Source organism: Arvicanthis niloticus, chromosome 3, assembly GCF_011762505.2.
Source record: "Arvicanthis niloticus isolate mArvNil1 chromosome 3, mArvNil1.pat.X, whole genome shotgun sequence".
NCBI lineage: Eukaryota > Metazoa > Chordata > Mammalia > Rodentia > Muridae > Arvicanthis > Arvicanthis niloticus.
This window is the reverse complement of record NC_047660.1, coordinates 8,702,231-8,727,457: the sequence shown is the minus strand read 5'-3', so window position 1 is coordinate 8,727,457 and position 25,227 is coordinate 8,702,231. Positions and strand designations below refer to the sequence as shown.

The 25,227-nt window shown below is 37.7% G+C and overlaps 1 protein-coding gene across 1 annotated transcript in view; it reads left to right on the top strand.

Annotated features, from left to right (window-relative positions):
- Positions 1–25,227, top strand: part of Gpc5 (glypican 5) — a 1,248,052-nt gene that overhangs the window by 213,629 nt on the left and 1,009,196 nt on the right. Inside the window, exon 3 of the mRNA XM_034498469.2 lies at positions 21,810–22,504. Coding sequence (XP_034354360.1) covers positions 21,810–22,504 — 695 coding nt within the window. The remainder of the gene's footprint in view (positions 1–21,809; positions 22,505–25,227) is intronic.

The window sequence follows — 25,227 nt, the reverse complement described above, 5'->3', positions numbered from 1 at the left end:
TAAAGAAAGTGATAGGATGTTTTTTAAAGAAAGGAGAGAAAAAAGAAAAGCCCTTTAGCCTTCCTTTCCTTTCCTGGAGCAAAAGCATCCAAGACAGCATCCGACAGCTAGGGTTCCTACTGCTTGGAATTTCTCTGTGTTTGACACTGGTAAGCAATTAAATCTCAGGAAATGATCACAAAGGATAATTAGATTTAATTTAGACATCTCAATGAGCTTTGCTTTTGATATGTAGGCATAATTAGTGCATTGAGTGCGCGTTAACCCGAATTAAGTTGATTAACTTTGGCAATATTTGCCTAGGTTGACGTAATGAATGTAAGCCCAAGGATATATTTTTTTATTTAAATTATTTTCACATCTGCTAATTTCATGTCTGCGTGTTCACAGTCAACTCTAGTTATATGTTTTGCAGCTATGCTAGGTGATGGCAATTGTCTAGAAATTTGAGTGACAGGGTGTTTTGAGCTGCCATATATTTAATCAAAAGAGAATCACAATGCTTTTATACTTTTCTCTCTCTCAAGAAAAAAAAAACAGATTAATTATAGCCTTTTTCAGTGACTAACCATTATCAGGTGACTGAATGTCGGTCATGAATTGCTGTACTAACCAAATTGCTCAAATAAATACGAGCTGATCACTTTCTTCTTCTCAGAATTAGTTATGATTTCAGTCTTAGTTTCTTTCCCTGTTGCTGGGAAAAATGCAGTTCAAAGTACAGTCCACCATGGAATTCAAGGCAGCAGAACCTTAAAGTAGCCTGTCTCATTGCATCCAAGACACAGAAACAAAGAATAATAAATGTGTGTGTGTGTGTGTGTGTGTGTGTGTGTGTGTGTGTGTGTGCTCGCTAAACTAATTTTCCCAACCTGTGTAGTCCAGGATCCCTGGCCCAGCGAATGGTCCCACTCACAGTCAAGATTGGTCTTCCTTCACTCATTAAGTAACTGAGATGATTACCAGAGTTACGGTCCAAAAGACTAGTCTCCCAGATATTTCTTGGTTCTTTTAGTTTGACAACATAACTATCGCAGTCCCTCCTGTGAGACTATAATAAAAATACTCCTAAGGAATCTATGAAAAAATGTGAAAAACAGTTTTTTTCTTGGTGTGCTTTTCCCAGGAGAGTGCTGCAAGAATCCATCCCTGTTAAGTCTGTCGGTGGTACACCATGACAAAAGGGAGGGACACTATCCAGGTCCTTGCTTTATGATTTATTTTTTCTGTATACATTTTTTTTTACTTTCCTATCTCTTCATAGAAATCTTTGATCTAACAAGCTTTAGCACCTGACCTTAGAAGGTACTCAGGGGCAACTGTTGACTGAGGAGAGAAACAAGTACTGACTCTCCTGGCAAACAAAAGAAATCTAGGAGCATCACTGCTGTCCTGTCTCCTTGATCTGTTGTCTTGTGGATCTGCATTGTTCTAAAACAACAAAAGTCCTTAAACTTTCTTTAAAACTTTAAGTTTTAAAGTTTAAACCTTAAACTTTCTTTAAAACTTTTAGTTAATTTAGTGTCGCCAATTTATTTTTGTAGCAAACACCATGTGTATACCATTGAACTTTGGGCATAAGACAATTGAATCTTCATAGGTTTTTCAAAATACTAGATGTTATAAAGGCATAAAAGTTAATTTTATGTATTAAATGGATTGGCCATGGGATAGGATACCTAAGTATTTGGTTGGGCATTATTTCTGGGTGTTCTTTGAGGATGTTTCTGAATGAGACCAACATTTGGGTCAGGAAAATGATTAACAGATTGCTTTTGCTAATATGAGTGGGATTTATCTAACCATTGAGAGTCTACTTAGAATAAAAAGCTGAATAAGACAGAACTATTTATTTCTTCTGCCTGATTAATTTTGAGTAGAAACTCAGTGTCCTATCACCTTTAGACTCTGACTATATATGGTGTGTATATTCATAAATGTATAGATGTATCCAATACATACAAAAGTGTGTTAGATGAAGAATATTAAATTCATGTGTGATGGAGTGTGACATTAGCACAGAAGCAAAGTAAGTTAGTCTGAGGAGTGACTCTGGAAGACGTGACTTGTGATGTGATTGAGAGAGTTGTCTGTAAGTATGGGTCAAGGGTTTATCACAGCATAGGGAGTAGAAGCAAAGTTTTGTCTGGTAGAGACAAAAGGAGGGCAGAAAGAAGGAGTTGAAAATTTTAATAGATATGTCAAACAATAAAAAGATTATTAAATAGTTTTCTTGGCAAATAAAACCAATACCACAGGTTTACATTCCGATGCAACTGATACCATGGCAGCAGGAAGGGTGGAGCAGAAGGATCATAACCTTGGGACAATATGAAACACATTATGCATTTGAGGATGGCCTGGATTATATAGGGCAACGCTGTTGTATAAAAAACAAAACCAAAAACAATATGAAACTCAATGTTTCAAAAGCAAGCAATGCAAACTTAATTAAAGTGTCAAAACAATGTAAAACAATCAATAGCAACACAGGCAGTGTTGAACTGAACTGAATGATCAAAAGAAAAATAAACCTCAGACAACTTTCTTTTTTCCTTTATTATTTTTGATAATCTTTTGGGGTAAAGACAATAAAATATTAAAAAACCTTCCAAAACAACCCTCTTTCCTGCCCCTGCTGAATGTGTTTGTTTTTTCAGAATACTCTAGAGCAGTGCTTGGACTTTTTAAGCAACTGAGTCCTGGAAGGAAGGGAATCAGTGATTAACGTCATTACCGTCGTCAGAGGGAGGAGTTGCTGCTGGAAACAGGTACATCAGTGGCTGACCTCTTCTAAGGGCACCTTGGCCCAGCATTTCAGGAGTATCTCAAATGAGTACAATGTTGATACAAATATAGTCCCCACTCCAAATCGAAAAAGGGAGATTACTCTGAGCCACGTACAGTGACCATGATCCTGTAACATGACATTAGTGTGCCCAAATGACAAGTTCTGCAATAGAAGTTGTTAGGTGGCCTTTCCATACTCACTGAAGAGAAGAATGTCATAAATCTAGGTGCTTACTAAATACACTGATGCGGGGCTAGGGTTGTATCAGATAGGTAGTGGGGAAAAGTTGGTTATAGGTTTCTTTTCAAGTTTGTGATAATTTTTTAATTTTTGAAATTATAATTACATCATTTCTTCTCTTCTTTTTTCTTTCTCTAACCCCTGCCATGCACCCACCTTGCTCTCTCATAAATTCATGGCCTCTTTTAAAAAATTTTCACATATATATAATATATTCATATATCATATGCACATATGTGATATATAACTATACTTTTAAATGTCAAAACAACATAAAATGATCAATAACAACATAGGCAGTGCTGCACTGAACTAAAATGTTAGAATATATGCTATCTGATGATATCTTAGTTTTTGTTTTGATATAACCTAGTGGTCTCATAGGAACACAACCATGGGCCTTACCTGCCAGTCAATGTTCGCGTGCTAGGTAATGAATGATTACTGTGAAGACTTAGATACAATAATTTTGACTGTGCTTCTGCAACATTCCAACTTGCAATCGTGGACTTCTAATCAGTCATGTGGCAATGTAGAATCCTTAGTATAAGTTAGCTGTCTTGGGGGTGGGGTGCTTCAATTTCTAGGGGGACCGAGAAATGAATGAAAATAATGAAGGCAGTGAATAGCACTCCTTCAAAGGGTGCTGTCTCCAGTGTGGACAGTTTCAAACAGGGGAAATTTTATGTATTATTTGACAATCCTTCTGTATCTCCTCTTGCAGAACCCAAAGTAAGAATCTCTTTTCTTATGCTGGAATTTGTAATCTGATTTCTATATTTTCATTTCAATAATCCTGAAGATGGAGTAGAAGGTCTAGATGACAAAGAAATAAAAGTGTGTCACATTGGGTGATGATATTATAACATAATCTTACAGTTTGTAAATAAAACTTCAAAGAATGTCTTAAGAGACTTATGACTGTAATATTTACAGATGTGGATGCTTTTATGTACATCAAAGAGGAAAGAAAATGTGATACAAGAGGGAAGTTTTCTGGAGGACCTTTTGTTCTCCTTGTATTAAGAAAGACTAGCTTTCTATATGCAATGTTGGGGTTCTTTAAAATATTGTTATCTAACTCATCCCTAATATCACTCTTAAGAACTATACACAGTCCTTGTTACTTCCTTATAGAGATGGAGAAGGAACAGAGAAAAGTCAAATAGCATGTCCAAAGTTCAGAAGCTCAATGTAAATCAGAAGTGGACATAGGGCTGTGGAGTCCCAACAGTGAGCTCCCTGCCTATCACCAGTGTGATCTCTTGTCTACTAAATGGATAGTGATCCCATCCCACTGTTTTTGTATTGACATAAAATGATATCCAAATTACTACTTTGTTCTCTAGATTCAAGATCTTGCTTTCACGTGAAGTTTTCCTGCTCCTACCCTTTCTGCAGAGGCTCTCCTGTCTTTACCTTCATGTTGTTAGATTAGGAGATTTGCTGAACATTTGTAGACAGCAGAGTTAGAAATAGGAATGCATACACTTCTGTCTCTAAGATATTTAAGTCATTCTTGTTACTCGAAGACAAAGTTCCCCCTGTGACTTTCTTCACGTCTTGACATTTTGCAGTAGTCACTTCCTCTCTGCATACTCGTGAGTTTTATGCTTACCTGTGACATCTTACCTGACAAATCAATTGAGCTGAGAATTGCCCAATACACTTCTCATATATTTTTAATCATCTTTAGATTGCTTTTAATACCTAATGAAATGTAAGTATGGCAAGTATTGTTTAAGGGTCAGTGACAAGGAAAAATGCCTGTACATGTTCAGAACAGAACATGGATTTTCAATATATTTTGATGCACAGTTCATTGAATCCATGGCTTTGTAATTCATCTACATAAAGGGTCTCTCAGATGACTTATCAGACTGCACAGGACCCTGCAGAAGATATCATTTGTTCTTAGTGGCAGGCATGAATGTTCTATGGTGAGAAATCAAGAAGAAATTGGATTGTGTAAAGATCTGAGAAAAACAACACAATATCACGTGAGTGTCAGGGCAGCATCAGCTGCACATGTGGCATAGCCAAAAGGGAATAGGTGGAGGGATAGAAAATGAAGATGGGAAAGAGATTGGGGCAATTCCTGAGACTCTACCCAACAAAGAACAATGTATATTCTCCCAGGTAGTTTAGACTTTTAGAAGCACCAGATACCAGGGCTCTACAGTCTGCATGAAAAGGAAGGTGCATGAACCTTACTCAAAGTGTGCACTGAACATAATGTCCTGATGAGAATCAAAACCATTAACATAACTTGTGGCCATTAGGATTTAAGGGATTTGGGCAAGTTAGCTGAGATCTTTGGCAGTTTTATTGTTACACAATACATGGTCATGTTTGGTACCATAGAACTATATTCTATATGTATATGGCAAATGTATTTAGAGACACAATAAAAAGTATTTTTTTAGTGTACCTCGAAATGAGGGTGGCATCCTGTGTAGCAACTCTGAGTGGCTTACATACACGAAATTATATATGCCTACTGAAATACTTTTGTTGATACTTTATCAATGTTTTTTCTTCCCCTTGACACTGTCTCTCAAGCAGTATAACTCCTCTGAATCATGCTGAACATTAAAGCAGGTTTCAGGCATTGAGGATAACTAAAGATTTTCTTACTTGTATTGGGGCTGTTGAAAACGTTGCCACAAATTCATTATGGGAGCAGAGGAGGGTATGAATCAGATGCAGTTTCATAAAGATAATCGTTTAAAGGAGAATATTTATTGAATGTGGCAGAGTGGGAAGTAAGCTGGCCCTTAGTTTCCTGGTGTTTAAATGGGTTAGGCTCAGGGACAACTATTGTGAAACTGTTGGTTGATTCAAAGGCTCAGTTTGGCTATGTCTTGCATGTGTGTAAGGGGAAACTAGGATGTTCATGTTGTGTAGAAGAGAAATTTGTATGACGATTGAAACAAAAATACATTTAAGTGTAATTATAACCAGTATAAACTCTTACTACAAAGAGCAAGGAGAGACAAGTTGTTTAGATAAACAGTGCTTGTATTGGCATTATAAGCTATTGCAAACATGGCAACCATGGGTAATTCTCTCAGCAAGTCTCTGTTAATGGCATCATAGATCATGGAAGAGAATCTACAATGCCTGCTTTACTAAACCAGAATAATCTCTAAATACCACCTACTTATTTACTGTCCTACCTACAAATGAGTCTAGTTTAGTTCTCATACTTCATCAAGGAAGCTTCTCTTTGAAGCAGTTGGAAACCCTTATAGAAAACTACCAGTAATCAAAATGCAGAGTTGTAGAGCTGTATTCCAAAGGATACATCTATAACACAACTTGTCTTGCACCTAAGACTTGGGAAACATTCCAGAGATGGGGAAGAAAAACTGTAAAAGCCAGAGTATCCGAAAATATGCTATACCATTGTGGATCATAGTAACTTGAGATGCTATAACCACAAGTCTCATCAACCACCCAAATGCAAGCTAAATAACATTGACACGAATAGGCCTGTCAAAGGAAACTTGAGATAAGTCCAGGAAGCCCCAACCATACACAAAGAATTACAAGAAACTAAGGGATGCTTAAAGCAAGATAAATTGTCTCCATAAAAGAATACACCAAGTGGTTATCCAAAACTAAATAGTAAGTCCTGAATGTGTACAGCTGAGCATATATTTAAAAATATGTATTTATATATGTATTAATGGGAAAAGAGGCCATGGATTTGAAAAGGAACAACAAAGAGTATATTGGAGCAGTTAGAGGGAGGAGAGGGAAAGGAGAAATGATAAAATTATAATCTCAAAAATAAAAGGAATCCAATTTAGGGGCAATTCTGAGGAGCTATGCAGGACTCAGAGTGCCCTTAAAGTTTGTCATTTATTAATACCCCTTTCAGTGACTCTTCCTTCATTGTAATAGTTTTCAGTTGAGACCTGATGACAATTTCTCAAAAACAAATTAAGGAGCAGATTTTCTTTCATTCCAGGTGTATGTAATTTGGTGTATTAGCCACATAGTCATTGTCTTTGGGCTGCACTAAACTTGGCAGCATGGCACCAAGAAGAGTTTAGAAATTTAAATTTGTATTTAATGAAAGGGAGACCAAAGTTCCTGGGCTACTGATGAAGGCTTTGGGGAGCTGCATTTCCATAACCTTATACAACCATGAACATTTTAAATAAACTTCAACTAAATGTTGAAAGATCAATTAGCTGGGCTTAATGGCTCATGTGTATAGTCATCGTACTTGAGAAGCTAGGACAAGGCATTGCTATGTGTGTGCACCCAGCCAGTTCTTTATATTGAGTTTTAGCCTAGCTGGGGTAGGTTGAGTATGGAGCAAGACAATGTCTTATGAAGACAGTAAAGTAAATGATAAGTCTTATAAAACAGGTAAGTTAAAAACCAAATATGACCTTGGAAACTGTATGGTATTGGTAGAAAGACAGGCAGGTAGATCAATGGAATAGAATTAAAGATCCAGAAATGAACCCATGTTAGGAGCCGCAATATAATCTGCCACCCCAAGTTGGCGCTAGCCTTGTGTTTTCCCAGAAGTAAACAATTATCTGCACAGATGCTAGGCAGAGAGCCCGCCAAAGTCACTGAATGTTGGGTGGTGAGCGAACAGCCAATCAGAAGTGAATACGTCACTCTAGACTGTATTTAAGCCAGGCCCCTTCCACAGCTCAGCCCTTCCGCATTTTCCACGTGTGGATTACAGATTAAAAAGCCTCGTTCTGCAGTAGCTACCCGATCTCTGCCTCTCGTGTTTTCTCTCCCACGGATGGTAAAGGGCTCGGGGGGTGCACGTTAGAAACCCACACACCTATGGTCACTTGATCTTTGACAAAGGAGCTAAAACCATCCAGTGGAAAAAGCACAGCATTTTCAACAAATGATACTGGTTCAACTGGAAGTCAGCATGTAGAAGAATGCAAATCAAACCATTCTTATCTCCTTGGAGAAAGCTCAAGTCCAAGTGGATAAAGGATCTCCACATAAAACCAGATATGCTGAAACTAATAGAGGAGAAAGTGGGGAAGAGCCTCAAATACCTAGGCACAGGGGAAAATTTCCTGAACAAAACACGAATGGCTTATGCTTTAAGATCAAGAATTGGCAAATGGAACCTCATAAAATTGCAAAGCTTCTGTAAGGCAAAGGACACTCTCAAAAGGACAAAATGGCCCCCAATTGGTTCTTGACCAATCAGTAAAGATGCCAGCAGCTAATGGTTGAGTGCAAAGAAAGAGGTGGGATTTCCAGGTTCCTCCTGGCTAGGAGAAAGGAGGAGGAGGAGAATCAAGAGACTTGGAGGAGAGATAGAACAGACTCAGAGCTTCAGAGGAGATCTTCCAAAATGTAGACAGAAAGAGAAAGTGGCCCACATAAGGGCAGCCTGAAAGTATCTTTGGCAGCAAGGCCAGTGAGCTTCTTAGAAAGTAACTGGGCAACATAGCTGAGGGCAGATTTAGAGATGTTGAGCAGGGAGTAAAGTTAACCTGGCAACTAAGCTGAGAGGAGACTTAGAGACGTAGGCTAGAAGTAAAGGGAAGGGAATGCTAGCCACAGGAGGCTTAGAATGGTCCAGCCACTGAGCCAGTAAGAAAGGTATAAAATGTGCTAATGTGTATGTGTCTTTCGTCCATGGATCCAAGATAGCTCCTGAGTGGATGCGCACCTGTGACTGGCTGGGAGCTCAAAGCAGTGTAGCTGAAAGTACTTTCTAGAGAAGAGACTTCAACAAGTCCTCCTCTCACCTCCAGATGTGACCAGGGCACACGTAGGTTCAGGTATAATCACGTATATGCACACATATACTAACACAAACTTCATGTAATAAAAACATTAAAAATAAAATTTGGATTTGCTGTGAATTTAGAAAAAATACTTCTATCAGCCTATACTTTAATCACATAACTATAACTCTGTTCATTATACATTCCACAGTGTTCTTGTATTTTGTTGTAACAGCTATGAATGCAGAGATGCATTCTGAGGTGAGACAGACTCCTTTTGGTCTGATTGATTTTGTGCTTTATAGTGCATTTCAGTTATCAGAAAGTATTGCAATTTTTCCTCCTGCTATTTGGAAGGAATGTAATGGTTGAAAAGATTGGCTGGCTTCTGAAAGAGTTTCTCCTGTCAAGGTGGTAGCAGTATATTTATTAAACTGTCTGGAATTCACTAGTGGATACCTTCAATTCTTTTTCTGTTTGCTGGCCTGTAAGTAACAAAGCACTCAGATTGACTTTTGGCAATGTGATCTAGCAGACTTGTGGGACCATGGTCAAGAGACGTGAGAGGCACCAGTTTCCAGACTGTAATTACAGCCACTTTAAAAGTTCCTGTGCATGTGAGTCCTAGAACTCATCAATACTGAAGTTCAGTGTAATTTTGCATATGATTTAGAGAATATTCTGGTGTTGTGGACTTCAGCTCCTTAATCTTTATGATAGCCTAATAGAAAAAGTCAGATTTTTATATATGTGTATGTATACATGTGTGTGTATGTGTGCGTGTGCACATGTACATGCACGCAAGCACACGTGTGCATATTTTAACATTACACTGTAAGGACTGTTCCAATAACTGTGGCATGCACAAGCGGAAGATGTAAGAGTCTCTGATGCACACTAGTATAATGCTTTGGGGAAAAATATTCAGCAGAATTTTGTAACACTAAGAAGTACATATAAATTAATGATGATTCCTCAAATGATAGATATGCTTGATAATGTATATGGTCATCCTAAATAAATATGGTGACTATAAAATAAACACTGTAGCTACCAGAAGACACTAAGAGTGTTCAGGTAGAAACTGTCCTTTTTCATGTCTGTTGAATGTTAGTTTAGAATGAAATATTGAAATCTTTCTTATAGTAAGAGGGTGATATGTCAATCTCGTTCTTGAGGCATATATATATATACATATGTATATATATACATATATACACACACATATATAGTTTAGAATGTTGTGTGTTACATGATGTCAATCTTGTTAGCATCCATTCAGGTATGTTTTGAAGATCTCATAGCGTGTTTGAAATTCTCAGGTCTATTTTCTGAATTTTTTTCTCAGGTTTATAGGGTTTAGATATGGTCCTGCAATGAACTCGGGCTTATATGTGTGGAAAGTAGTAAGAACAATTGGAATCTCAGTACTGAAATGGGGAAAAGTTGGCTGAATGAGAATGAGGATATATTCCAGGTTGAATAAGACTGGTTCTAGGAAGGATATATGAGGGTGAGTAGTTAAAAAGACATCTACTGATGAAAAGTAATTGTTAGAATTAAAAATTAGAGGATGATGTTTATGTGAAAAATAAGGCTGTCCCGAAGGTCTGTGAAGTATGGGGGCTTTTGTAGGGGCAGGTCTTTGGCAAATGAGAAGAACAGTCCAAATTATCTACTCAGACATTGAAAGTGTTTAGATCTCAGGTAAAGATGCAAGCCTCAAAGAAAAGTCTCAATGTGTGATTTAGTGCTCTGGTGATCTGCCAGAGTATCTTTCAGACAAAACATACTTTAATGCTACAATTGAGTCATCTCCTGGAGTTTGGCACAAGCTAAATTAATGGCTACAAACCATAATTCACATTTGTATATACTTATCATTAAATACACTTTTAAAAATCCAATTTTACTTAACAATATCGAGATGAACCAAGAAATAGTCTTTTTACTAATTACACACCTTCAGGTGAACTAATCTATTTTTCACAATTAATATGATTTTATAAGAAAAATACATACAGCATATCTGTCTTCTGCCTATGATACAAAAGGGATATCTCAGTAAATACCACTTTTGTAGCTATTTGACATGCTAGCTCAACTTGTCACCCTTTTGCCACAAATATTTTATTCCTTATGAAAAAGCAAGTTACAGTGAATCAGATTAGTGCTTTGGCAAACATTTTTTAAAGAATGAACCAATGAGTTTGTAACTCCAAGGGAATCAACTACTGCATATTTTGCTACTGAGTCATATTCAGTAGACCTGTTATCTCTATAATGAAATAGATGATGATGAAAATATAAGGAAATAATGAAAAAGATGGCTAACTTATACAGAGGGAAAGTTTATTCTAGATTGTAGTTTTGGTGGTTTAAGTTCATGGTCACTGGCTCCATGCTTTGGGGCTGCAGGAAGTCATCCATCATGATGGGAGTAGATATCATGGCTACCCACCAGTCATTGTTCCCTGATAAGGGGTGGGGGAGGCACTACAGCCCACAGTGATCGTCACTACTCTATTTCCATGGACTGAGCTCTCTATCTCTCTCTCTCTCTCTCTCTCTCTCTCTCTCTCTCTCTCTCTCTCTCTCTCTCTCCTAAAGATGACATTAAGGAATCTGGTCTTAAAAAAATAACGAACTTATTTCATCTTATGTTTTATGTGTATGAGGTTTTGCCTGCATGGAGGTATGTGCAGTGTGTCCACGTCATTCCCACAGGAGCCGGAAGAAGGCACTGAATCCTCTAGACATGGAGTTATGGACAGTTGTGAGTCATTATGTGGGTGCTAGGCATCAAACCTTAGTTCTCTGCAAGAGCAGGAAGTACCCCTACTTTTTGATTTAAGCTTTCAACTCTGGAGAATGGCCTTTTATACATGTTCCTTTGGGAAACATTTAACATAGTAATAACAATTAAATCTTCAGATAAACTAGAAAATTTAGACAAAAATTATTTATCCCATTAGAATGAGTTTATAATACTTATAACCTGTGTACCAACGTTTTTCCAATGTCAGTACATGCCGTATTTTCACAAGAATAATAGACCAAATTATAATAAAAATAAGCAGTAGATTTTCATTAACAGAGGAGAGGGAAGTGAATGGCTAGACTTTAATATTCCAGCTAACTTTGGACAAACAGCTAATTGCATTGTTTTGATGTGATATAAAATAATGTTAACAACATGTTTTTTACTCTTTTTTATGTGATATTTTATTTATTTACATTTCAGATGTCATCTCATTTTCCCACTTCCCCTACCTAGAACCCCCCAATCCTTCCCCACTCCTCCTTTTTGCTTTTATACCATTTTAATTGCATGCAAGTATTAAGGTCAGTTCTAGGTTGAGGGTCTAGCAATACAATAGATGCAAATAGTCAAGGAGCAAGCAAGACAATAAGCACAAATAGTCAAAGAACAGGCAAGGCAATAAACAATATTCCGTGAACACTCCTTTTGTCACTGTTTCTAAGGATGACCAAACTATCTGAGCCAACTTCCCTGTCCTAGCACAAAGTAATTTTCATGCCTGAAGCCTACTTTCTTGTTCTAGCCTAAAGTAATACTAATTATCTGTGTGATATTGAATTCATTTTTATATTTATCAAGCATATAACTGCTGTTAAAGACTGCATCAACTCTACCCCATTAAGCCAGACATTAATGGAATTTTCAGTGATGCAAAACAATGGCACTTTTTTCACTAAAGTGTTCTTTTTCCTTTTGGCAATGTAGATATTTTTCTTTAAAAGTTATCTATTTATTATTGTTTGGGTTTGTAATATCTGCCACAGGCTCATTTGAGCCTTTATAAGGCCGACCTGGTACAATAGGTCCTGCAAGGCTGCCCTTTGATAGATACAACCTGCTCTTTGCTTTCTGGCTCTTTGCTTTTCTTTGTAGTGTAAAAGGTCTTTGCCACAGGCTTCTGCTACTATGAACTCTACCAGGTCTTCTCCACCTCCGCCTTTGAGTTGTTTAGTCATGCATTGTGCTTATAGACTCAAAAATAACTACTTATTCTCCTAGCACAATTATATTTATAGCTCTCTTTCAAGATAGAAGAAATATTTAAGTCATCCCCATCACCAACGCACACACGGATTAGTTTTAACTCTACTTGGCACAATGTAGATTCACCTGGACAGAGTCTCGGTGAGGAATATCTAGATCAGGATCTCCAGTGGGCATGTCTCTGGGAGATGGTTTCAATTGCTAAATGACTGAGCCTCCAGTAGATATCATCATTTTCTAGGCTAGTCTCTGAATTTTATAGAAATGAAGGAACTACTGTGAGACAGGAGCAAGCAGCAGAGCTGTGTTCATTTCTCTCTGATGGATTGTGGATGCGGTATAAATAGCCGCTTGAGTTTTCGTCTTACATTACCCTTAACAATGGGCTGTAGCCTTGTATGGTAAGCCAAAAAGAAAAAAATAATTCCTCTCATAAAGTTGCTTCTGGTCAGGGTATTTTACCATAGCAACAGAATGAATTAGAAATATATACATATTTATATGACTACATATGTGTGTATACATACATCTCAGTGGGACAAAAGTCTCTTCGGGCTTCTCGATAAATTATGACAGACATAAGGAGTCCTGAGACAAAGAAAAAAACTCTGAGAAATATTGAGCTACATTTGTAGATATAGAAGTCAGCAACTTGTAGTGTCATCTGATATAAATGCAGGACTGGCAAGATGTTAGTCTTGGCCACATTTCTATTTCTGTGATGAGACACCATTGTCAAGGCAACTTATAGAAGCAAGAGTGTGTTGGGTAGTTGACCTCAGGTGACACACCCTCTTCAATAAGGCCACACTTCCTAATCTTTGATAAACAGTTCTAGCAACTAGGGATTAAGTATTTAAATATATGAGCCTATAGAAGCCATCCTTATTCAAACCACCACAGTGGCTCAGTAGGTAAAGGGACTTGTTTCCAAGCCCGGAGATTTGAGTTTTATCTCCAGGTCCTATGAATAAGTGGAAGGAGAGAACCAACTTTACAATGCATGAATTTGCATCTTTCACCTCACATTAGGCACATGGATCCACACAATAATAACCACAACATATTTTTAAAGGAGATGATATATTTCCAGGACTACAGCTTTTAAATGCTGGCTCGGGGAAGACATAAGTGTTTCCTGGATACAGAATGTAGTAAAATCATTGACACCAGGTTCAACGGCTAGAGGAAAGAGAGTAGTCTGAATTTCGAGAAGTAGCTAGTACATTTGGTAAGAAAGACTGCCAGGAATCTCTTGAGTCAATCCCATTGTTGAGAATATTACTAGATTCTCTTTATATTTTCTTACCTTGCTGTCAATCTTGGCAACTTTTGCACCTACTAAATGTCAAGTATTTTGACTTCCTGTGAGTGTCCACGATCACATATTTTAGCTTAACTGAAATGATATCCATCTTGATCTTTGCCACTCAGTTTATTTCTGGAGGAGATATGGAAAGATTGACCCGTATCAGCAGCAACAGGAGCAGCAACAGCAGCAGCAGCAATAACCTCCACAGCAACAACAAACAACAACAATAACCTTTAATTTTGGATCCCCATCCTGTGCCGGCTTCTATGATTCCAGAGGAAGCGCTTGCTGACATGTCTGCACATGTCTTCAGTTCCTGCTCTCTGTCTTGGGTTCATGCCTCTGAGGCAGGCAGCCTCTTGACAGATCAGCTATTGGTACTCCTTCACCTCGGTCGACACTGTGGTATTTGACATGAGAGATGGAAGGATATTTTTCTCCCCTTGTCCTGTGGGATACTCTTCCTTTTGGATTTTTAATTTTTAATTTTATTGACTTCTATTCTTTTTTTCTTTCTCATGATACATATTTTAAATCTCTCTCACTCTTGTCTGCCTGTCTTCTGTTTCATCTAGTACTGTGACTTTGCTTTCTATGTGATACAAATTTGTACAAATAGTTTTAGTGTCTCCCTTAAATTTTTCATTATTTTCCCTCGGTATATGCTTCATTTCCATTTCTGATTGGAATTTTATTCTTTACATTGATTTTCTAACTTTGATGTGGTACCCCATAGGCTGGGCTGTCTCTATAAATAATACAACCATGAATCCAGCGGCTCAAGCCTGGGCTCCAGAACATGATTCCACCTCTTTCTCTTATAATCTTCCAAGGAGCAGGATACTCTCTTAGCTATTTTTCCAACATATGGCTAATATACCCTCTTGCAGCTGTGTATCCTACCACTGTAAGAATAGTCTGACATATAGGTATGAACCCCTAGACTTTACTGAGCTCCCTGCATTCTCTTGCTTTGGCTCTAGTGGTCTAGACTTCACCCATGTACTGCTGTGATCCACTAAAATGCAAACCATGACCCTTTTCTCTTCTCTAGAAAGTGCTCTAGTAGCTCCCCATTCCTCATCTATGGTCTAACCCCTCCTGATGGCTTCAAGGCACTCTGATCTGCCTCTTGTCTGTTGGTTCACTGCTTTCTCATCCTATTCCCTTTAGGTCAACAACCAACAAACACTTTACTGTGTATTTTCTGGTGATAGTTTTCTGCATGCCTTGTATCTTTGTGTCTCAGGACCTCTGAACTTATGTACCAGATTGTACCAGATGCACACCTTCCCATATCTGGCTCTTTCCTCACAAAAGTACTCTCTCTCCCTCTCTCTCTCTCTCTCTCTCTCTCTCTCTCTCTCTCTCTCTCTTGGTTTTTCGAGACAGGGTTTCTCTGTATAGCCTTGGCTGTCCTGGAACTCACTCTGTAGACCAGGCTGGCCTCAAACTCAGAAATCCACCTGCCTCTGCCTCCCAAGTGCTGGGATTAAAGGTGTGCACCACCACTGCCTGGCACAAAAGTACCCTCTCAAACATTTCCTTCTGGGTCAATGGTTTCTTATTCATCTTGTTTAAAATACGCCTCCTCCAACCAGAAAATAATTTGTTTAAATTAATTTGCATATACATATATTTAGATTTTTCAAATGAATACACAGTCTAGATTGAGTATATTTGTTAAATTCAGAAAGTTTCCTACTTTGAGAGGGGTTATCAGAGAACATAAACTCATTTTCCCGTTTCATCTGAAATTTACTCTTCAGTCTTCTCTGTGATACTTGACAATGAATCCTATTTGTTTGCTTTCATTTTTGTTCTATTATACAGATTCTAACGGTTGTTACACAGCAACATGTATGGCTCTCTCAGCTCCAGCTTCAGCATCTATATCACACTCTAAAAATGTTGGCTCAATGGATTAGATTTTAATGTATTCACGAGGAATAGATAATATGCCAGGGGAAGCCAAACATATAAAATCATTTTATTTTCCTGCAAAAAAGAAAATGATGGCAGGAATTATGTTTTTGTTAAAGTGATATTTTTTGTTCAATTAAGCAAAAGACTCTATGTTCAAGATTATTAAGTTAACGGTAATTATCGACTAAAATCATTAAATTAACCACTAAAGTTGTTGGTTTATTTGTCCTTTTAAAATACAGATGACATACTTAGTAAGAAACAGTTATGTGTACCTGCTTCTTGTCTCTATATTGTTTCCTTGTGTTTATTTTTAAGAACACTGGAAAAATTTTATTAAAAATCTTTACAATGTATGAAGCAATTGTGGTTTCTCTCTCTCTCTCTCTCTCTCTCTCTCTCTCTCTCTCTCTCTCACACACACACACACACACACACACACAGACACACACACACACAAGATGGTTGCTTGGCACTGATTTTAAGTATTAAGGGAGTGCTTAATTAAGTATATTTTTACTAGAATCTGTATTGACTTTCAGAAAATAAATGAATGCAGACTATATTAAAATCCAGTGTTACACATTGTGATGACCAAATTGACAAAGAGGGAAATAAAGGAAGAAAAGTTGAGAAATCATTTTTTCATCCAGTGCTTGTCTGAGGAGAGTAGATTAATGACCAGTATGCTAATTTTTAGTGATGCAGATTAATATCCCAGACACTGTTTATTTATATAGATGACTAATTTCTGAAAAACTATATTACAAATCATAATGCATAGCATTTAAATGTCATTAAATCAATATTCCAGAGAACATTTATTACACATTTTTTTACTTCCTAAAAAAACTCGAAGAAATATGCAAATGGAAGGACAAATTTATCATAAACATTTCTGAAGGTAGAAAAACAGGCAGTTGATGCATTTTTATGTAAGTTTGTATGACAACAGTGTACATTCAGTGGTCTTCAGCAGATTGAAGGGGTTGTTACATGTGATACTGTTAAAATCATTTGAAAGCAGTTCCTAAAGGTTGACATAGAGTTAAATTTTATTTTAACATATGTGAGATAAAACTCTTGAGGAACTATTCTTCCATTAGATCCATCTGTTTTTCTCTCTAGGGTGAAATGCATAGAAACGCATGGCATCAGGTACAAAGGAGCTTGGAAGTCACTGAGCAGTAATGAAAGCTTTGTAGCAGTTATGTCATCTGTGACTTGAGAACTCTGATGTGCAACAGTGTGAAGTCACTAGGAAAATACCTCTTTAACCTAAACACATGCTAAGCACCAACTGGTTATTTGTAGCTGGTTATCAGTGGCTGGTTATCCATGGCTGGTTGTCTGTGGCTGGTTGTTGTGGCTGCTTATCCGTGGCTGGTTGTTGTGGCTAGTTGCCTGTGGCTGGTTATCTGTGGCTGGTTGTCATGGCTGGTTATCTGTGGCTGGTTGTTGTGGCTAGTTGTCTGTGGCTAGTTATCTGTGGCTGGTTATCTGTGGCTAGTTATCTGTGGCTGGTTGTCATGGCTGGTTATACATGGCTGGTTGTCTGTGAGTGTTTTTTTGTGGCTGGTTATCTGTGGCAGGTTGTTCTGGCTGGTTACCTGTGGCTAGTTTTCTATAGCTAGTTATCTGTGGGTAGTTGTCAGTGGCTGGTTATCTCTGGCTTGTTGTTGTGGCTAGTTGTCCATAGCTCATCTCTTTTTATCTGTTCCTTGACTCTAGATGAGGACATCTAGCCTTGCCTTGGAAATAATACTTCATAATTTGTGTATTAACATGTTAATAGGCTTAAAAGACTACAGTGTATTAGCACCCAGACATTGTCTGTTCATGTTACACTGAAGAACTTCTTAAAACTATTGTTTTATGATTATTACCTATGAAATCAATTTATCTTTAAAATAATAAAAAGCCCATGAAGACTCAATTTTTCTTGCTGCCAAAAGCCACTCATATGACTTTATTGACTTTTCAGTTTATTAAAGTTTATACCAGTATGAATTGACTTTACCTTCAGTATTTTATTTCAATTTAAATTTTTAGTTTACATGTCAGCAATCATTTGCATGTATAGTAAAATATCTTTGATGGGAATGGGGCCTGGGAAATCTGAAGTAAACTTCCGATACTTGAGTTGTACCATAAAGCAATTCTAGAGCGCTAAGGCTGATAATCAACATAGATGAACACGAAATTCAGACTTTCAAGTACATGTCTCTGTGAGATTATACACAAATGGCTTTATGTCTAGATAAGTTAATTTTTCTACAGAGCTAGGAGAAATTATAATTTTAATCGAATAGTAATTAGATTACAGCCTTTCCTCTTTCTACTACTCCATACTGAAAAGGAAGGAAGAAATGATTTTGGCTTTGTAAATTTCATCTTGTATCACTAGAAGGAGATACTTATTGAAATACTCAGTGGCAAATGCAAAATAAGGAAGGGTTTGGGCCATTTGTTCACTAAGGTCCTTAAGCAGATGTGGGAAAATATTTGTTTTTATGGATCATTCCAGTGTATAGCACCAGGATGGAAAGGTAATGCTTACATGGAATTGATGTGGATTTTTACATGTATCAAAAACTTTGTAAGGCAATATATATCATATTCTTGACAATTAAGATACTAAACAAATTTCTTGGTATCTAGCTTGCCTTCTGTTCACATTGATAGTACATGTGAATTCTTTTACACAGCAGCAAACACTTTGTGACATATTGATTTTCAAGTTAAAATTCTTGCTAATACCATAGTACTAATTCTAAAAGAGGACCGTGTTAACTCCTATTGATTAAAAATTGAAATTTAGTAGATTCAAAATTAATATTTAGAAGTAATTTTTAAAACTTCATCTTGAGTTTACCCATTTTTTTTAAATTGCCAAAATCATTTAATGGACTGACTTTTAAAGTTCTTGAAATTGAGATAAGATCTCCTATATAATTCAGGATTGTGCTCGCCATCTAGACAAGACCAACTTCAAACTCACACTCCTCCTAACTATGGCCTTGGTTACTGGGATTATAAATTCATCATGGCTGGCTTTATTTATATATATATATATGTGTGTGTGTGTGTAAGTATATATGTACATAAGTTTATATACATATATGTGTGTATATACATACATATACATCATATGCATATATATATATGTGCATGTAAGTATATATTTACATAAGTTTATATGCATATATGTGTGTATATACATACATATACATCATATATGTATACATATACGATTACATATACATATACATATACATATACATATACATATACATATACATATACATATACATATACATATACATATACATAGTGTGTGTATGCAGCCTTAAGTAAAATACAATCTGGACTTGTGCATAAACTTACTTTTCAACTGTATACTCAAATAATAATCAAAAGTTGTCAATAGTACAGAGTGAATTCAGTAATGAGATAACATTTAGGTGCACTGCATTCAGTCTAATGCTCCAATAAATATCTTCTCTTTAATGTTGTGTTCACAAAGTAAGTTATGTGCAAATTTCATAGTGATAGATACCCACCCATAAACTGTATATATTCCTAAGTCACTATGTTATGAATGTACGATACTAGAATTTGTAAAGAAACATTATTGTCTATTTAAAAAATCACATACTTGACCATCATTTAGAGGTATAAATAAAGTACAGGGCATTTGTATTGTGTGGATCTGCAATGTCCAAACATCATTCAACTGTGAGTAATATGGCTGATGTTGGCTATCTGAACACACCCATGGCATATCTTAAAAAGTGTTAGTTACTTGAACACATCCATAGCATACCTTAAAAACACAGTGGGAGAGTGTGTAAGATTGCATGTGATATGGGGATATCTTTTAAGCCAGTCTCATTTAACTGAAAAAAAAAAACAATTTATTTACAGGCCCTGCTATTTAGATACTAGTGGTAAATATAATTGCTTGTGACCTACATCGTAATTAATTTCCACATGCAAGCTCCTGAGAAAAGTGTCCCTGTGCTCTGGAGGAAAGGGCAAGTTCAGATTCTCTTTCAGGTTCCAGCTCTTTGTGCCTTTCACAGCTGCTCCTGTGGGTCCTGGAAAGCAGTGTCCCGGTTGAGATGCAGCCATAGGGTTGGGCTGTCCTCCTGGGACTCTTGCTGACCTTCTTTATGAGCCGAGAGAGAATGTTGCCTTACCTGCCCTTGTAGTATTTCTACATCTGGCACGTGGGTATCACCTGAGCTGCATGTTAAATACAGATTGCTGGACTAAGTCATATCTCTTAAGTGCTCTGGTAGCCTGCATTTGCTTTCATCCAGACCAGTGTCATGCCACATGGGAGATTCTGATATAAACCAGGGCTCCAACACACTTTCATTCTCTTCCATGTTTGCTAAATTGCTATCATATACTTGATACCTGTACCGGCTACTAGAACAGCATATGAATACAGAGTCTGGCCTCATTAGCAGTCTAGCGTTTGTAGTCCTCTGTTTGATGAAACTCAGAAGTGCAGTAGCCTTTCAAAGCACTTACCTTTGATTGCAGGGTAGATGCACCCTGAGATTTCACATGGGGGTCTGGAGTGCAATTTCAATCAGTCTCAGGAAACTCAGAATTCACTTCACCGCGTTCGTCCCTTTCTGAGAAGACACTCTTGCACAGTCGTGGGTACGGTTCTGCCTTCCTAGTTGTCACTTCTTCTATGTTTGCTTCTCATTATTTCATTTTTACTTTTCCCCCATTTTTATAAGATATTCAAGTGGTAATTTGATTAGTGAAGTATAACCATGTCCTTTTACGACCCAATTAGAAATAACTATGAAGTTGTTGCTATGGGAGATAATTTTATTGAATGTATTTTATAATTAATTATATATCAATACAGTCAAGTGTCATTCACTGGTCTAATTATAAAATTTAATTGCCAGGATACTCGTGGTGGTTTACTGCTCTTCAGTAGCCAGGGTTTGGAATTTCGCGTGATCTCAGTGATTATACCACTCCAATCCCTTCCTTTGAGATTATTCTTTCTTTCCTTGTGGATATATTAGATTTGCTTGGCTGGTTCTGGAGCATCAGCTACTAAGGTAATAAATAAAATATCCCCCAGTCAGCCTTTGAAGAAAGGATTAAGAACAACAAAGCAAAATGGATAACAGGGTCACAAATTGCTGTTTTCGGACAACATCATTTTATTTCTCATTTCTTAACAAAGCACCCTAATTCACAAGGAATGTAGTCGCCTCATATTTTAGATTTGCTTACATTTGGAAATATTAAGAGGTCTCTGAAGTATCAGACTGATCCCGCCTTAGGAGTAACCAGTATATAGTCTATAAACTTGCATTTTGAAAATAAAAGTTAAATGGAAAAACTATGAGGACGCAGTAGCCAGGAAATCAATTATTAAATGGCATCGTATTTGTATGTATTGACCTCAGGATATGAAACAAAGTGAACTTCTTATCAGCAGATTATGAATAGCTATGAAATGAAAATTAGTCAGAAATTATGCATCTGTGTAACCAGCTTTTGGTTTCTGTACCCTTTAGCCAGTTTAGATACTAGGAAATGTGTTCTAGAAAGTATATGGAGTGTGTGTAGTGGCAAGCATTTGGCCATTCCCCTTGGAAAATTCAGTTCAGTACACTGCACATTATGGCTTATGTTTAGCTAGCTATGATGTATTAGGCACATTTTCTGCCTACGGCAGACAGACAGACGGCTTGGCACGATTACTAAGCCTTCTTCTTTACCTTCCCTGTGTTACAGAGACCCTGGAAACCCTCATCAGACAAGCAGAGAATTACACCAGTATCCTTTTCTGCAACACCTACCGGAACATGGCCTTGGAGGCTGCTGCTTCCATTCAGGAATTTTTCACGGATGTGGGACTCTATTTATTTGGTGCGGATGTTAATCCCGAGGAATTTGTAAACAGATTTTTTGACAGTCTTTTCCCTCTGGTCTACAACCATCTCATAAACCCTGGTGTGACTGACAGTTCTCTGCAATACTCAGAATGCATCCGAATGGCCCGCCAGGATGTTAGTCCATTTGGTAACATCCCCAAAAGGGTCATCGGGCAGATGGGGAGGTCACTGTTGCCGGGCCGCACATTCCTGCAGGCGCTTAATCTGGGCATTGAAGTCATCAATACCACGGACCATATACACTTCTCTAAAGAGTGCAGTAGGGCCCTCCTGAAGATGCAGTACTGTCCGCACTGCCAGAGCCTGATGCTCAGTAAGCCCTGTATGGGGTACTGCCTCAACGTCATCAGGGGCTGCCTGGCCCATATGACAGAGCTGAATCCACACTGGCATGCTTATATCCAGTCCTTGGAAGAGTTGTCAGATGCGATGCACGGAACCTACGACGTTGAACACGTGCTCCTGAACTTCCATTTGCTTGTTAACGATGCCGTGCTTCAGGCTCATCTAAATGGGCAGAAGTTACTGGATCAGGTAAGATGCTATTCTGGGTCTCCTATCTAACTCTTAGAATGCAAAACTTAGGTAGGATACACACAAAATTCTTTTTGAGATTCTTTTGTTATAATCTTCACATTTTTGTCAGCACAATGAGTTCATTCTCTAAGAGACAGTCACAAAATGCATGGATATGCCTGTTTGATTCAAAGTATTACACTACATATATTTTACAGCAAAATTTTGATCAGCTAAAATAATACTTTAGCCATTAAATAGATGGCTTCTTGAATGGCTCAGGGAAGCTGGCAGAGCTCACATTTTAACCAAAAATATCTATCTGAATCCGAGTGAAAAATAAACTAGCAATATGAGATAAGGTAAGAATTTTAAGTCTCCGGACCTCAGTATCCCCACTGACAAGAAGAAAACACTGCAGAAATCTTCTGAAGCATTCCCTTTTGAGACGGCCTTATTTATGCAAGCTGTCTGTCCAGCAGCTGCACATAAAAAGACAGGCTGATGTTGTTAGAGGTTTGTATCTTCCTAGCTTTCGAATAGGAAAATACTGATTATGTATCCATGAAGTTAAGGTTCGATGCCTTCATGGGCAAAAGCATTTCTTAAGAGTCTGACAAAGTGATGGAGTGGACAGTTTGTAAAACCTGACCCATGTTCTCTCCTACAGTTTTATTTCTAGCAAACTAAGAGGATTTTTTTAAAGGCAAAACCATCAAGCAAGTGATACAAGAGTTTTCTCTCTTCAGCTTCCTGTAGAGCTATTCAGAAGTATTCTCAGGGTCCTTCGCTAACACTTCTCATGTCTCACAAAGTGAAGTAGGATTTGCTGTGGGTGATTCTCCTAAGTCACTTCTCCTGAAATAAAACAGATACTCTCCAGCACCAAGACAATCCATCTCTCTGAACTGACATTGATTTACTGACCTGAAAAATATTCCCTTCACATGGTCTGTATGTCAACTTTTCATTCTTGATAGAAGGTGGACCTGAAAGTTTGGGTTTTACCACCACCACCCTCCAAGTTTTTTCCCTGTGGCCTTTATGTGCCTCTTTGGTCCCTTCAGACAATCAGAAATGGCGCCCTCTGGTGGCTGCATCATCAGCATGTCGCATGAGCACTGGATTTCAATTCCAGATTGGATTCTGCTGAGTGTCCCCACCAGTGAAGAAGTTTCTTTTGCCATTTTAAAATTAGTGTTCAAAATAATAGGTTTCATTATTTAGTTTTCATGTATGTGTGTGTGTGTGTGTCTATGTATGTGTATGCATGTATGTACATGTGGTTGTGTGTATGTATGAATGTATGGTGTTTGTGTGTATGTATGTGTGTATGTGTATACACAGTATTTATCACTGTGTCTTTTTCAGATTCACCTTTCAACGCCCTCCCTTTTTGCTTGTTCTCAACTTGATGTAAGAAACCTCATTTTTTTTTTTTTGGTCCTCTCTCCTCGATTTATGTAAATCAAAAACAAGATAGACCTCTAAAAGGACATAACACACAAGAATTTTATAGTCTTAAATTTTGGACAGGAAATACAATATCCATACAATATATACAATGTCAAGGATGTCCAGAAGGTTATATATATATTAGAATTAGAATATATATATTAGAAATCTGGGGCCAAATCTAGAATACAGTTTATATTTATAAAAAAGATTTTATTATTTTATGTGTATGAGTCTTTTGCCTGCATATATGTGAATGCACCAGGAGTGTGCCTGGTGTTCACAGAGGTCAGAAGAGGGCCCGTGGAAGTAACAGATGTTCTGAGCTGCCATGTGGGTGCTGAGATTCAAACCAAGTTCCTCTCCAAGAACAGCTGCTCTTAACACCTGAGCCATCTCTTCAGCCCGCAGGCTTGAGTTTGAATTTGTGGCATGCTAGTTAAAATCTGGGGCCTGAGATTTCTGCTGTATGTAGCAGCAGTGACATTCAAGGTCCCTTATGCACTTTTAAGAGCCAGGGTGGCTTTGTGTATCCTTAAAAATCTTTTAGTATCTATTTTTTAGATCTTAAAAATCTAAAAGTATCTATTTTTACTATTTCAGTGAACTGAATCAACACAGGACTACAGTACCCATGCATGCTTTTAAATCTAGTATTTTCTACCTGTAGCCCCAGTAAATTACTAGCAGTGTTAGAGCCCATCTTGGCTCGTGTGACAGGAAGCACAGTGCTAAGCTGAGTCTGATAATATTGGAGATGGAAATGTGGCCACCTGATAATTCCTTTCTCTATTTCTAAGGCTAGCACTGGGCAGACTGTGGTTGAACCATTTAATTTGTAATTCAAATTATTAATATTATGTTTGTTTTTTTTTTATTTAATTTTATTTATTTGACTTATTCACTTTACATCCTATTCCCTGGTCCATCCCGGTCACGCACACACTCCCCGAACTCTTTCCCCATTCACCATTTCTTTCTCCTCTGAGCAGGTGGGCCCCCTGTGGGTATTCCCCCCCCCCAGTCCCCACCATCCTGGCACATCACATCTGCTATGCGAGGTGCTTCCTTTCTCATCGAGGCGAGACAGCGCAGCAGCCAAGCTAGAAGAACATAGCCCACATACAGGCAACACCTTTTGGGATAGCCCTCATTCCAGTTGTGTGGGATCCACATGAAGGTCAAGCTGTGTATGTGCTATATGTATGGGGGGCCTAGGTCAGCCTGTATATGATCTGTGGTTGGTGGTTCAGACTCTGAGAGCCACAGGGATACATGTTAGTTGA